This window comes from Dermacentor albipictus, chromosome 6 (genome assembly GCF_038994185.2).
Source record: "Dermacentor albipictus isolate Rhodes 1998 colony chromosome 6, USDA_Dalb.pri_finalv2, whole genome shotgun sequence".
NCBI classification, from domain to species: domain Eukaryota; kingdom Metazoa; phylum Arthropoda; class Arachnida; order Ixodida; family Ixodidae; genus Dermacentor; species Dermacentor albipictus.
The window spans coordinates 49,276,871-49,292,027 of record NC_091826.1 but is presented as its reverse complement, the minus strand read 5'-3'; the positions used below and the strand labels follow the sequence as shown (position 1 = coordinate 49,292,027).

Genomic DNA, 15,157 nt, shown 5'->3' with positions numbered 1-15,157 from the left:
TTGTGAGTGATATCAAGGGCACTGCTTATGGTAGTTCCGATTGCAGCGCGACTAGGGGAGTTGGGGACAAACACTATTGATAAAAACATCTTTTGAAATAAAGAGACATGAAAAACCTTGTTTGTTTTGTGTGTCAAACAAAATTTAACCCTTAGCTATTTTTAAATATAGATGCGATGAGCAAAGTCCAGACGAGCGAAATTTATATTGTTATGAAAAAAATATATATTTTTTGTTAGCGCCCCTGGTAGAAAAACAATGGTGGTCATGCCACTGCGGTAAAAGGCACTCCTGTAAAGTTGGCCTAGTACAATTAGAACACGCCCCTCATCGGTTGTTTTGGTGCTGGTTCCTCCTTTAGTGCTACGGATTTCGATGGTGTGAATTTTTCGCCGTGTCAGGTGTGTTGCATCGTGGTTCAAAGTGTTGAGTGAATTGTTTTCGCGTGAAATGATTAAAAAACACCGGACATGTGTCGAACTTCAGCGGTCCTCGTGCAACTGCTGTAACTGGCTGCTGCGACTGGGCACCCGAGCTGCACCTGAAGTTAACCAGATTACACAAGGCTTGCGACCAGGCGACTAGTTTGCCCACAAGCGTGAGACATCAGCTCACTCGTAAATATTTCATTCTTTTCCAATGACATGTTGCATGCGATTGATTGATTGATCGATTGATTGATTGATTATTTTATTTATTTATTTATTTATTTATTTATTTATTTATTTATTTATTTATTTATTTATTTATTTATTGATTGATTGATTGATTGATTGATTGATTGATTGATTGATTGATTGATTGATTTGTCGCAGCTGCCGTGTTACTTTCCATCACAATGTTTTCAAATGCACAACAGGCTGCGCGCTATGCACAACGCCAGAAAGGTTACTAAGTTATGTCTGTGCCAAGGTTCAGGCAGATGCGTCATTCCTGCGATGTGCAAGAATGCTAAAATATGAAGTGTTTTAAGTAGCTGGAAACAGACACATCACTCCTCTTGAAAGACCGTAAAACTGTGTCACCCGGAGTATGCATCCACCCTAAGCATAAATCTAGATCGCTCTCACCTGTCTGCCGGCAAAAAAATAAAAGAGCATATATTTAGGACAGATACATACTCACACTTTGGGATGCTTTCAGTTCTTATGAGGTATAAGCGAAGCAAAAATTTGCCTCTGATGTTTGAGGAAGAACTATATTTATATTCTCGCTGTTAAGGTAAATTATGGTATCTTCGTAGGTTCGCTATAGTCACGCTAATACTGAGGGAGTTGCGCATCAATATGTGCATCACGCACTGTGATGGTTATGCGCAAGGATTTCGCCAGCGCCTTGTGCTGACACATATCTTTTTCGTCGCCACAGTTGGTGTGGCCTGTGTTAAACAAAGTATAATTCTTCTTTCCTGATTTTCAGCCAATAAAAATTCACTGTTGACTTAAATTCGGGCATAAAAAGGAAATTATTTCGTTTCAACGCATACTAATAGCAATGTGAAGCATCGCGTGGTCCTTACCTGAGAAACAATGAAATAATGCGGATACATAGGGTATACTTGGCCGGCTGTGCTTATCGTGCTGTAAAAAAATAGTATTTCAGGACCATGGTAATTGGCCAAAATAACGAACACGCAGAGTACTAATTCTCGCAGCGAAACCAAGGCGGAGCAGAAATACATGTACATATAAGTTCTCTGAAATTTTACATGATTCCCAATTTCGTAAAGCTTTAGATTTAAAAAGCCGGCATCGACTTAAAATACCCATCGAGTGGAGCTTAAAATTCTTAGTGCCTAGTTCGCACCAAGGTCGTGTCGAGTTGCAGAATGTTTAAAAATACCGCCCGAATAGCAACCGTAGAAAAAACAACCGAATTTCAAGTCAATAACAAATGTGACATCAATTATTTTTTCACCGGATATGGCGTCACTTTCTTTTGCACCGGAAGTGTTCCCTACTCGCACAGTTGGTGCTAAGACGTACAGAACGTTGATGAACTGCCCTTTTCAGAACGCATGGGCTTCTAGGAAAGCTTCGTTAGCGTGCGTACATTTGGGTTCTAACAACAGGGAGCATGTGGCCCCAAACTTATGGTCACGTGCTTGATGAATCTACTACACCGGAAGGAAACGCGTGTTTTAGTAGAGCATGGAAACCATCCTAAAACGCGCGATTTTCTACAGCATGAGCTTTGCATGTTTATGATGGACGCTTTCGCGAAGTATTACGATGGACGCTTTCATGAAGTGTTACTGACTGCAAACTGCTAAAAGGTAGTTTATTTCAATTTCAGTGTCCTGAAATGAAATCCACCATGGTGTCGCAATGTCCAAAGGGGCATCAAATCCCGGCCTCGGCGACCTCATTTCAGTGGGGTCGAAATGTAAATACGCCTGTGCACAGTGCATTCAGTGTGCGTTAAACCCCAGGTGGCCGAAAGTAACCCGGAGTATGCAACTACAGCGTGCCTCATAGTGATATTGTAGTTTTGGCAGGTAGAAACCTAGCAATGTTTTTTCAGGGTTCTCAAATAGAAAGTAGCTCATCACGCTAGCCATCCCGAAAACGTCTCTCTGGAGAGCAAAATAGTGCGATGTTGAGGACTCTGATGCGACGGCATTTCGACGACTGCACGTGCATTTTATGAAACGCGGCATGGAGACGCATGTACGCGCCTCCCACCCAACCGTGGCGTCGACCAACGTAGGCTCCCTTGTGAAATTGAGTAGACGATAGACGAGTCTGTTGTCGCCCGCACTTTCGAGCTTCACGTTAACACTTCGACGTCGGTGAAACATGACTTGCCACACTCGAAGGTTTTCCACCCCCGGTAGAGTGAATCTCGATATCGGAAACTGTGTGATGATGGAGCTCACGTGATAATAAATTACTGGAGACGAAATCATGCATACACCGGCTCCTGTGATGGTTTCCTAAATGGTGTATATTACGTAATAGAAAAAAAATAGTCACTCGGTAATTCCCTATTTGGGCTCCATTAGGTCGTTTCAATGTTCGGAAAGAATCTTTTCAATATCGTTAAGTCGAATCAGCGTCACCTAACTGCTAAGTGAACCATTGCCTAGATTTCCCCCTGCAAATTCTACCGCCAGTCTCGTCGCCATCAGCAGTGCGGGTCTATGAGGGTATGAGCCACTGATTAAGGGGGTGGCGTTATCCATGGGGCGGACACGTATAGTTCGTACACCCGAAGAACAACATGCGTACGAGGAGCGCCGGAGGGAATAGCCAAGAGAATGCAAACAGCGCCGGCACAAAACGGCCACCGACGAAGAACGTTCCCGGGATGCTGAACGAAAATGACGATCGCCTACCCGGGCACCTCCGAACGAGCAACGACGCCAGACTCGCAACGCAATATGGCGGCAGAGGTACCGGGTGGAGTGAAATACTACAAAGGCGCATATGCCAAGTTGCGAGGAGACTTTCTGGATAAACATTATGGATTTAGTTGCAGAGCGTGCGACCCTCTGCGGTTCAAGATTGACCTGAGGAGGATCGGAAATGTACGAGACGTGACTAATCGGGACCGTGCGCTACAAGTACTGCCTCGTACGTCACGAGACGTTCCCGGCTACGTGGCCGATTTCAAAGTGTGCGGGACGCGCAAGAAAAGGACGCGCACCACACCTCTGCTGTGAGGTGTGGTGCCCCAGTTCTCGACCACGAACGGATGTGCCCTCGGATTCCGGAGCCTCTGCCGAAACTGAACGCACAAGAGGCACTTTGCTTTTCGTTTGAGATCTTTGACTGTCGTCAGCTCTCGCTGCCATTCCATCGTCACAGAGTTGAATGGTTGTCCTTTTTTTTCTTTTATACGCAATAAAATCCAGTATGGCACAATATCTGTCTTTCGTCGTTTCATCGGCTTCATTGTGCATAATGAGCGTGTACACGTCATTCTGAGGTTTCGACTGTCCGCGGTTACCGTGACGTTATGTGACAGATACGTAAATTATAGGCGCAGCCAAAATTTGTTTGACCGATTTCAGAAGCCCGACAACGGAAGTAGAATAGGAAGAGGTTATAATAGTTCTACCTTTTAGCGCCCATGCACGATTGCAAAGTGCCTTCCACAGCGATACTAAAATATTCGCCGACCATTACAATACTCCCGAATGCGAAATTAGACCGTAGCTGCATACGCATTTTCATTTCGAGATATAATGGCTGGCACGGACGAAACGTATCGTGCGGCTCATTGCAAACGAAGAGATGTGCGGCGCGACTGCCTCGCTAATCGGCAGATGGTGAGAGGCGGCGCGTGGGCAACGCGTGGGCACGATTAACAGCAGCCACCGCAGACAGAGCTCCGCTCATTCAGCGCTTTGTTTCCATACAGACAGCGCGCGCTACTCAGGCGCCATCTCGTAGCCACCGTCGGCACAAAGCTCGTCTTGCACGGCACTACGCTTTATTTCTAACACTAGAGAGTTTTAGCCCAGCGGGTTTACGGCCAGCGGAGCGGAGCGGTCTCCACCGTTGCGCCAGCGGAGCGGCTCGCGAAAAAAGAATTTTAGCCCAGCGGATCACCCGCTCGAGCGGGGTAAAGAGCGGGGCGCTCTGCTGCCCCACCTAGTGGTTCGAATAGGAGTTACTGAGAAATGAAATTGAATTACTTTTGCTTTTATTATGCAAGAAATGTTGAATAAAAATACATTACATGTTCTCAGTGCATTATTTGTTAATAATGTACTGAGTACTAATGTACGGGTCAGCGCGGCAGTCGCAGTCTTCGATGCAGAACTGCCGGCGTTCATGTTCGCGGCTGCCGTCTTGCATTTCCCATACACGCCCGCGCGCCCTTACGCACGCTCGCGCGCTGCGTATACCCTCCGCTGGGGAGTGCTTTCCAGCGGGCGTAAACGCTGCTCCGTAAAACCGCTGGCCGTCTCAGCGTGGTGCGCATGCGCAGTCGCGTCTCCGCTCGCCCGCTCCGCTCCGCTGGCCGTAAACCCGCTGGGCTAAAACTCTCTACTGTCTCCTCCCCTTTGCGCCTCATGGTTCCGCTGCACCCTTGCCCACTTTGCTCCTCGCGCTCTCTTCGCTGTGGCAGACTTTCGGCTCCCGCTGCACTCCGCGTTCGCTTTCATCTTTCGCTGTGCCCGTTTACTCGGTTACGAGGGACAACGCCAACACTCGCAGCAGAAATGGTCGCCTAAGAGCTGCGAGTTAAAACATAGCAGTGATTGCAACGGGGCGCGCCAGGTTGTATTTTGGTGTGCAGGATTGATGCGTATTCAAAGCATGGAAACAGTACGGGTCTGCAGAGCAGAGCGTTTGTAACAAACCACTCCAAAAGCACCGAAGACAAATCTTAAAACATTATTTTTCTTGGCGCGATAAAAAGCCCATGTGAAGTATCTAAGCCTGCAGCAGTTCATTTAGATAAGGTGTTGATAAATTTAATGGCATATATGACATTTTAATGGCGTAATTGAGCCTTGACATTTTTCGGGGTTGGAGACGCTTTCGGTGCGAGCAAGCAGAAAAACGCAAAGCCTTCCTGATTTTGTTTTCTTACTGAGAGGCAATCATCGCAAGGTGGGGATGTGGACAGTACTTGCGTGTCCGACGATGGAACAATCGACTATCGGGCAAGTTTGGTGGCGTTAGCGGCGGGGCGGACGTACTCACGCCCCTCTCCCTTCCCCGGAGGTCGAGCCAGCCACTTTGCATCGCCTCCCGGGAGTGATTGCAGCTTGAACTAGGTGGCGTGTAAAGCGGCAATTTTGTGAACAACAGTAGTATAGGCAAACCTCATGTTGGGGATCTTCGGCAAGACCTGCCAGCCAAAAGGTTGGTGGCGAGAAGCATAAAAATTTATCATGCACTGTTTCGCTCTCCGAGTGGCTAATTCCACACGCCCACTTCCATTGCCTGCACACACTAACGTTGTGATCCCCTAGTCCACTCAGTGCCGGACAGAGAAACTGCTTGGCGGCTCCCTGCTGTACCAGCATCTTCGGAGGACAAGCAGTTCTGATATGACATCTAAGTGAAGCGACCTTAAAGGCTGGAAACATGCTTAGCTTTGTCACCGCAACTAAGTGAAGAAACGCAATCCCCGAAGTCTTGGCAATGATGAAAATGAACTCCACACCAGCAGAAAAGTGTTCCAACTTTGTTATTTCTGAAACCTTGTACTTGTTTCAAATGTACATTTGCTATGGAATCTGTACCAAACTCCTAGTAAAGGGGAAATTCAGGCAGGGCACAGCTACATATTCTTCGTGCCTGCTGTCTATTGTAATAGATATAAAATTTTGAAAATTATCAATATTCATATACGCGGTGCCCAATACTAGTTTTGTCAGAAGCTACAGTAGGCAACGGTTCTCTGAGTCCTTGACAAAGTTTTTCACAGCCCAGCGGTTTCACATCCTGCAAATGCTGTCCTTGACATCGTCAATCACGAGGTATCGTCGCACGTGCCTCCAGCAGTCCTCGATCAGGTCATCCAGCTGCATGCGGTCGTCGCTCGGCGATGGGAGGCAAACGACTCGCTCCCTGACCACTCCGGCGGCCCGCATAAATCCGTCCATGCTTTCGGTTCTTTTCAGGCGGTCTCGCACCAAGACTGTGAGCTCTGCTTTGTCGATACGGGCCTCCATGGCAACCTCGTCCAGAAGGGCAGGATACCGGGAAACTCGCTCCAGTGCTCCGGTGACGTACCTGCACGTGACCAGTGCTGCCTTTGGAGTAACTGAAATTTTTGCATGGTGTAGCGTGGTGTATACGGCTTTAAGTTAATCTACGGGATGTTACCGGTAGATTGCGCACCGCTTGCATTCGGTGCATATTGCGAGTGTTCAGTTGTGAAGCCGAGGCTCGGATGATGGCAAAAAGAAAGCTATAGGCAGGTCAACTTTCGATGGCATAAAAAAATGCCGCACTGCTGAGCGAGAAGACGGGCGTGTCCATAAAAGAACAAAAGCGGGTGGCTGATATTACAGCTGGCTCGAGCAGGAAAAAGTGTGGGGTTTGGGTCGGTCGTGTCACGCGTAGAATAGATAGATATCCAGTAGTCTTTTACAGTGAGAAAAATGGTACCTGGAGGAAGCTCTGACGTATGGGGTGGATGATTAGAAGTTATCATGAAAGAAAGTCTGGAGACATGCCACAGAAATGGCTAACGAGGGCATGTGGAACTACTGATCACTGGCGGAATCCATTCACCATGCAGTGAAACTAAGGAAGAATTTCCCATTTATAACGGATGAAACTTTGGAGCAAAAAAAATAGCACTAGGCTCATTCCTCAGCGCGTTACTTATGTCCCGTTACTTCTGAAAGCAGGCTCAAATGTGAGTACTGTTGAAGCGATGTTGCAACTGTCGCCGGAATTGCCCATTCTCATCGGAAATACACTAACTTACTTTTTTAAACGTTCTTATGGGGCCCCGTTTTTCGCAAATAAGGAAAAAAGAACGCTCCGAGAGAAAACGACCGCAATGATAATCAACAAACAAGTACCATCACTTTTGTATCTGACTTAAGCTACTACGCTCTTCAAGATCGATCTTCCAGGATGCTATTTTGTACCTGCGGCACCTTGTGTACTGTAAATGCCTGTGCAAAGAGTTCCGCAGGACTTCTCATAATAAGTATACACTTTCACTTCGCGGGCATAGAGTGTACACAGAATGAATACACGCAGGTGAGACGCAAACAATCAACGTACTCAAAATTTTCACGGTAAATAGATTTTCATCGACAGAAAATTGAACATACGTCTGCAAGGAAACCCTGCATGGCGACAATATTTTGGAAGCAGTGCTTCAAATGAGTGCCCAAATTTCGTTACCCTTGTTTGAAATTCAAAGCAGGCCGATTGCGCAGAGGTCTTTGAAAGGAAAACGACAACCGCATGTACGCGAATAATTTCGCTGATAAACATTCCTTAAAGGAAGATTTAGCTCGAAGCCAAATTCAGCTCCTTAGTTCAAGTGCGTGCAGAACGCAAAACAGCTATTAGATAACTGCTGAACATACTAGAAATAAGTTTGTCCTATGAACATAGGAAAAATTCTTGTGACTGAAGGAAAATTACTCCCCTTTGGACCTAAAACGTTTTGCATGAAATACTGGAAAAAGCAAATAGGAAAAAAAGAAACAATCATGAAGAACTCATCATGATGACCATGTTGATGCGATCGCACTTAAACGATAGCTCTATCTATCACACAGCTTTTATATATTGGTCTGAACACGTCATGACACGGTATTATTACTTGGCGCAGGTTACTCTCCCAAACACTGCGTTGCCTAAGTTTTCCATCGTTTTCATGTGTAACTCTGGCCCTCGGTAATACCCGGAGCGGCAAAAATTGAATGGTTTACCCAATAATCTCATATGTACCTTTCAAAATTTAACTTTTGTACGTGTCTTTAGCGGTACTTCTCGAAGGGTCTCTGCTTCAGCTGCCTTTGAACGGTATATCGTTTACTAAAGCGCTGCATTTTTTTAGTGCCTACAGTGTAGCTAAATTATTTCTTTCCTAATGGGCACCGTATGCAGGCCACGTTGTGAGCGCTATTTGCCTAAGCAAGGTGGCAAATTCAGAAGATGTGGCTGAGAGAAAACAGAAGCGATTCTACCGCATTGAGAAGAGAGCGACACAGTTTCTAACGCAAAGCGCCACGTCTTTTGCCTAATATACGTACCTGTCGTAATCTGAAGCCTTCTTTATTCGAGCAGCTCGTGCGACCAGACCCGAGTTTCGCAGCGTCGCCTCTCGCACAGCCAGACAGTCACCTGCGGCCTCGGCTTCGACGTGAGCCAAGCAATCCACTTTCAACAACGTGCAGTTGTCCGCAATGCCCTTCGACAGTCGTCGCACAAAGGCGGTGGTGTCTCCCGCGGTCTCGTTCGCAAGGACGACCGAGCTGATGCTCCGGCTTCGTTTAAGTACATCCGCCAAGCCCTCCATGTCTCGACTGGTCAGGCATTGATGATAAAGCGTCAGCTTCCTCAAGCTTTTGTTTCGAGAGAGGGATTCTAGCACGACCGACCACCCCGGATTGGCGCCGTGGGCCTCGACCAGTTGGAGGTCATACGAAACAATCAATTCGAGCTCTCGCAGCACAGTTGTGCGTTTTAAGTATTCGGCCAGTGGCAAAAAGAGCCTCCGGTTGCCGATGTCTACGCGGATGCTCAACATCGTCACGTGCTCACAGCTTGGAAGTAGTTGCAAAGCGACACCCAAATAGTCGTCCGGTTCCAACGCGGAGAAATGTATTGCCCGGAATGCTTTGCAGCGTATCAATTCCACGTCTTCTCTATACTCGTAGGTTCCGATAGAAACTCTTTTGTCGGAGCCAGTTGTCATGAGCATCGAGCAAACTGGTCGTAGCAGTTCAGCGTTGAACCCTGCGTCGATGTGGACCTTCTTTAGATTTCCATTTTGCGGCAGCGCCATGATAAATGTGGCCCATTGTGATGGGTGGAATATCTGCAGTGGAAGGCCCACTTCTTCCAGCGTATCATTTTGAATGACAGCGCGGAGCCAGCGGTCGCAAACGTCGTGCATTTCAGGCACGTGTCGAACCAAGGTCGATAAGGTCAAGTTGCGTATTACCCGATTTCTGCTGATCACCCCAGCAACCAACTACAACACGTACAACAGCAACACGTACATGGAGAGCTTCTCGATACTTTTGTTTTTCAGCACGCCTTCAAGAATAGCCGTTTGGGTTACCTTATTCACCACCATGTCAAGAGTCACTGCATTTAGAAACGTAGTCGTGCCAATGTATTCGCGTAAGGCGTGTGGGTAGGACTCGCATTCGAATGCGACCCTCTGCAACACTAGTTCTTTGAGCGCGGATTTGCTTAAGAATTCTCCGACGAAATTCTCCGCCGCCTGCCCTTGTATCAAAAACTCGTTTAGATGTAGGCTCTCCAGGGACGATGAAGCCCGCTGAAGCACCGACAGTGCTGCTACAAAGCCTTCCGAGGAATCCTCGCGCGATAAGTCGGCCTCGCAGTGAAGTGTTTCTTTTATTTGTCAAGCTGGGTATTAATGCAGAAGCGGCATTTAATGCTTTCCGTCCCTGGATATATAGTATCACGGTCTTGATCCCTGAACTATGTCGAAGAGCCTCCAGTACGTAGAAGTCGGGGTTTGTGACAATGTGGAGCTTGAGGTCGACGGAACCAATGCAGTGATGAGTCCTGAGCAACCATCGAAGACGGTCCTGGTTCTGCGGCGGCTGACGTAAGTGAACATTACCAGTAAAATTCCCTAGGCACAGCTGGCCAGACATGTCCGCCTGTTCTCGCAGCTCAAAGTTGGATGCCAGAAGAAGCCTGTTCCAGGCGGAGAGCTTGTCGGCGATCTGGCATGTTTGGTTTTCGGCTACCGTGCATGGTACGCAGTGGTCGGTGAGGTCAACGTCGGACCCGATCGTGTCGGTGTGCGTGCCAGTCTCTTGAATACTGTCTCAGGTCACTCCCAGGTAGCCAGCAATGTCTCCCAGGACTGTCGTGGAGGCTTCGGATTTTTCCAGAGCAACTGCGTATATATGATGATAAAGAAGTGCTGAAAACATTATTCCGATAATTAGGAAGTTCTTGCCCCCCCCTTTTAAGCAAAATTTTAAAATTTAGACATGTCAGTTTTCTCCCTGCAATAACTCCTCCCATATTGCGTTCGTGACGTCGCGGTTCGGTGCCTGTTCACAGCGGCTGCATTCTGATTGCGAGTGAACGCAAAAAGCATTTTCGCGGTTAAATTTAACTGCTAATAATTACTTACCATCCAATATATTTCATGTGCTGATCTATCTCTGATGCCTAGAAATGCTGATGGAAGCGAGGGACACTTGACACAAAGCGCATAGCTGCACTCCTAACATTGTGGAAGCAACTGTGGATTGTCGAATTATGCTTTAACGGAATAATTATTTACTATGCGATTACATTTCATAGTTCTTTTCTCTACAAATGCACTCTCAAAACCTTGAATCAATTTTGAACACTTTGTTCCAGTTTTTCTTGGTGGGGAACTGTGTTTGGGTGTTACACGCTTAACGAGCCTCTGGTAGCCTAAACTGATCTGTGAACCCCCGAACGCAAATCTTTTTGCTCGTGTTTTGCGTTCTCCTGCCGAACCCTGCCACTTTATTATTTACGTAAAGGTTACAGCTCTTGAAGTGTCTCCCAAGAAAATTTAAAAAGAGGCGGCGATGGCTGCTTGTGGCATTGCACAACCTAACAATTGTTGAAGCGAGCATTAAGCTAAACCATCAGAGGTAGCTGCTTTTCAAGAGGGGTTCGCCATTGCCCCTCTTGCAAAAATGTAAGCGATCAAGACTGTAAGCCGCGACTTGGGGGGATCAAAACTCTAACCAGAAATAAGGACAGATTAGCTCCCGAGCTATTGGTGAAAAGCTTTCTGGCTGCGTGTACTTAGCCCGCCTGTCACGCGACGCCACAATACAGCGAAAAACCACCACATCAAACTGACGTCTGCGCACTAAAGATGCATTCATATGCCGAACAAAACTGAATTTTCCTTTGAGAATAGCCGGAGGTTGCTCCGTTCTTATAGGAATCGAAGGTGGCGGCCCCGCGATTTCTCCGACCATAGCTACTCTGAGCTGCCTGAGAAAATGGATCGAATTGCGCATAGTAAAAATTTTCGCGTCTCTTTGCCAACTTTTCTTCACTGAGGATCTCTTTTAGTGGCATTTGTTTTGGCATTCCATTGTACGCCGTCGCTATTTTCGACCAGCCACATAAATCTAAGCAAGGGAAAGCGGTCCAGTCGCTGACGCCAGCACCACCTTAGACATTCGGTCATCTACTTTCACTGCTTTAGCTCGGCCCCACCAAAACCTTCTATACAGTGCTTCGTGCTCCTTGCCTCTTGAGATCAGGAAAGTCTGTCAATGTAGGTAATGCAATTCTTTTTGGAATATAACAAAAGTAACCTTCTCTGAACAAGGAAGGTGTTCGACTGGGCTGTCCATACACCGCGGCGAGTCACCGCCTGGTGCTCGCGTTGGCGGTTACGTAAACTTGGCGCCAAAAGATTGGAATAAAAACAGATTGTAACAGTTTTACGTCATAGGTTCCTGTATTTGTCCGCTTCAGACGACCTAACAAACGCAATTTACAGAACCACGATGTTCGGGAACGTTTGAGGATTTCTTAACTTCGCGTTTCCATATTTGTAAAGACTACCAATTTACAACAACGTTTCCACAAACTTCCATGCCCTAAGTTAAGCTTTAGCTCTTGATGGAGTCACTATAATTTACATTTCTGTTTCAGATGCAACAACCATTATTCAAATTTGTCCAGTTGTAGTCTCATAAAATTCTGTGTGTTTCACATTTATGCGAAGAGACGGAGATGTCGCCGAAGGAGTAATTTTTGTTGCTGTTGTTTTTACTTCATTTGCCATAGTTCTTTTTTTTTGTGAACCACAATCAGTCGTTCGTTCACGTGGGCGTGAAATATTTCTGCCAAAAAATACCGCTTCCCCAACCTAAGTCACAGCTTACCAGGACAGCCTTTGTATCTTTCTACAGTAGGCAACTAAGGGCAGTTGAAATGCTCCGAAAGAAAAAAAAAAAACATCGCCAAATTATTCCACTTTAGCGGGTTTGTCAGCGTTTGTTTCATAGCAAACGGTCTTGCCTAAAATAAGTGAAGCCCCATGGACAGTCTGAATATCACAGGGAAAAGGTTGTTTACTTGGAAGCGCAAGCACTGCGTCCTGCTCTGACGCAGAGTAAATCGCTTTTGGTTCAAAGCCTAGAAGCTGAAATTTAATCGATGAAGATGACGAAAGGAAAGAACGTCTTTCAGAAGCGTCGCTTCGGCGTCAATCGATAAGCGCATATATATATATATATATATATATATATATATATATATATATATATATATATATATATCGATAAATTAATGCGGTAAATTCCAAAGAGAAAGTGCCAAACGTCCTCTTGCCAATGCAACGCATGTGGTTCGCGCATCGCTCTGCGGTCCTCGGTGTCCTTGAGCGAGCATGCGCACTGGCGGAGGTCCTCGCTTCGCAGCATCCCACCATCACTGAGTGGTCGCCTATAGGTACTACGGGGACAACCGAAGCAGCCACACCTACACTCACCATAGGCAACTTGCTGCTATGCGCCGTTGTGTATAGGCGTACCCTTGCGTTTTCATAGTGGAATCTGGCGAGCGCATATGAGCTGTGGCTTCGTTCTGCCGAAGCGCGAGCTGTCCCGAGCAACAACGACGATCAAGGGGCACGGGACGCACGCGCGAAAAACCTGTTTCGCAAAAGCCCGCCTCGCTCTGGAACGAGGCAAGTATGCCTACTGTCGGTGCCTTATATAAGGGCACAGCCTCGCTGCTGTGCTCGCGTTCCAGGGCTGCCGTGCTAATGGTCAGGACACCGCGCGGTTGTACTCGACTACGCCTGGTTCGATTGCTCTATCGGGCGCACAGTATATTAATTTTATCAGAAATTGACGGGACAGGAACCTACCTGTTCTCCGTTTCATACTCAGCGTGCGACGCCGTGAAAAACCTTATCATTGCTGTTCGAACGCAGCTACTGCAAGAAGCATGGCTAGCTAGCATCCACGGCTTTGCAGGCTGTGTGTGAAATGGAGTACGCAATGTGCCGTAAAATACATGGTAGTTGTGGGGCCTACCCCGTTTCGAGCAAGAACTTCGACAGTCTAACCTCGGTGTTCAGAACTGCATCGTAAATTGAAACCCGCGTGCTTGACTTGAATGGCGCCTGCGTGAACATGCCGAAGACGCTCACTGCGTTTACTTCGGCACGTTCACGACAGGCGTCCATCAGAATAAGTCAAGCACGAGCTTCGAGTCGAGATGCTCTTCTGAACGTGGGGTTAAATGTACAACTCCAGGAATTTCGAGGGTGAGCGTTAATGGTTTGCACGTATTCGCACGAGCCGAGCTCCTGGAGGCGCGTGAAACGCCTCGACGGGCTGGAATATAAAAGAAAGAAGGAACACCGAAAAGGAAGACAACGAAACGCGAAATGATCTGAGACAACGCAATAACTCTTGTAAAACATACTACGCATTCAATTCAAAGGGTATAAACTTTTTTTTTCACTTAATGCTGGCCGTAAATAAAGAGCTATTGCGTGTGACTGCTGTTCGAACGCAGCTACTGCAAGAAGCATGGCTAGCTAGCGTCCACGGCTTTGCAGGCTGTGTGTGAAACGGAGTACGCAATGTGGCGTAAAATACACGGTAGTTGTGGGGCCAACCCTGTTTTGATATTCCCTTCAATCTTTTCACCAACAACCTTCTTTCTCGCATTCCAGAGGTGGCCTGTTCATTAAGACTACCACTGCAGGATAGCTTGACAAGACAGACAAAAACGTTTCCCACAGTAATAATACCCTGACAACAACGCCTCGCCTCTGATGCGGGTAAAGTTAAAGCAGTACACCTATTTGAGCTATGTTAAGTGAAAAGTGCATTCATTACTCACCAAGGCAGCTACCACGATCGGGCCAACCAGGTCCCACCATTCAGGGCTAGCTGCGGCGATGTTCTGCTTCCTGGCAGTGTTGATGATGATACCTTCTGCAATAGCACAAACCCTCCTAAAGAGATGTTTCCTGTCGAGCATGGGGCTCCTACCCACTGCAAGCGATTGGACAGAAAATTAGGTGATCACGCGTTTCGATTTCCCGTGCTAATACTGTCCTCTTAGAGCGCGGCTCTTAGGTCCTGGGTTGAGCGTCGGCGTCGCTCTGCATAACCACTTGAACGCGCCACTGCTCGGGCGTTCGCCGTCGTAATCTTCCACAGCTGGCTCTGATGCCGTTCGCCCATTGCTTTGGCTCGCCACGCAAGCGTTCCCATAATGCCGCCCCCCCTCCTCCTCTGCGAAGGCACTGGCGACAGTGGCCCACTGCCACTCGGTGCGGTATTTTAACGCGATCGCGTTAAGGAGCTCGTGTCGCAGAAAAGCCGGTGTCGTCAGTGTCGGCGTCGGCGTCCGCGGCGTTGGCTGTTAGCAATAAATCATGGCAGGCACTTTATAAATAAAAAGCAACTTCGAAGATGGGCTGGGTGGGAATCAAACCAGGGTCTCCTGAGTGTGAGACGGAGACGCTACCACTCAGCCACGAG

General features: G+C 47.3%; 2 protein-coding genes across 2 annotated transcripts in view; one reads left to right on the top strand and one right to left on the bottom strand.

The window, feature by feature from the left end:
* The first annotated feature begins 315 nt into the window (after positions 1-315).
* LOC135918654 (tyrosyl-DNA phosphodiesterase 2-like) overlaps positions 316-15,157 on the top strand; it is a 28,581-nt gene continuing 13,739 nt past the window's right edge. Inside the window, exon 1 of the mRNA XM_070540544.1 lies at positions 316-617. The gene's annotated coding sequence lies outside the window, so the exon portion shown is untranslated. The remainder of the gene's footprint in view (positions 618-15,157) is intronic.
* LOC139061075 (uncharacterized) lies at positions 6,133-14,891 on the bottom strand. The gene is made up of 3 exons (XM_070540537.1): positions 14,511-14,891; positions 8,690-10,539; positions 6,133-6,698 (listed from the first exon to the last, which is right to left on the bottom strand). Exons 2-3 carry the CDS (start codon positions 9,553-9,555, stop codon positions 6,401-6,403), a joined length of 1,164 nt encoding a protein of 387 aa, XP_070396638.1. The 5' UTR covers positions 9,556-10,539; positions 14,511-14,891; the 3' UTR covers positions 6,133-6,400.

Excerpts from the sequence above, each read along its gene's own strand:
- LOC139061075 (XM_070540537.1), bottom strand. The coding sequence starts at position 9,555 with ATGCACGACGTTTGCGACCGCTGGCTCCGCGCTGTCATTCAAAATGAT. Across the intron at positions 6,699-8,689 it reads AAGGCTTCAGATTACGACAG|GTACGTCACCGGAGCACTGG; the intron begins GTACGTATATTA and ends GGTCACGTGCAG.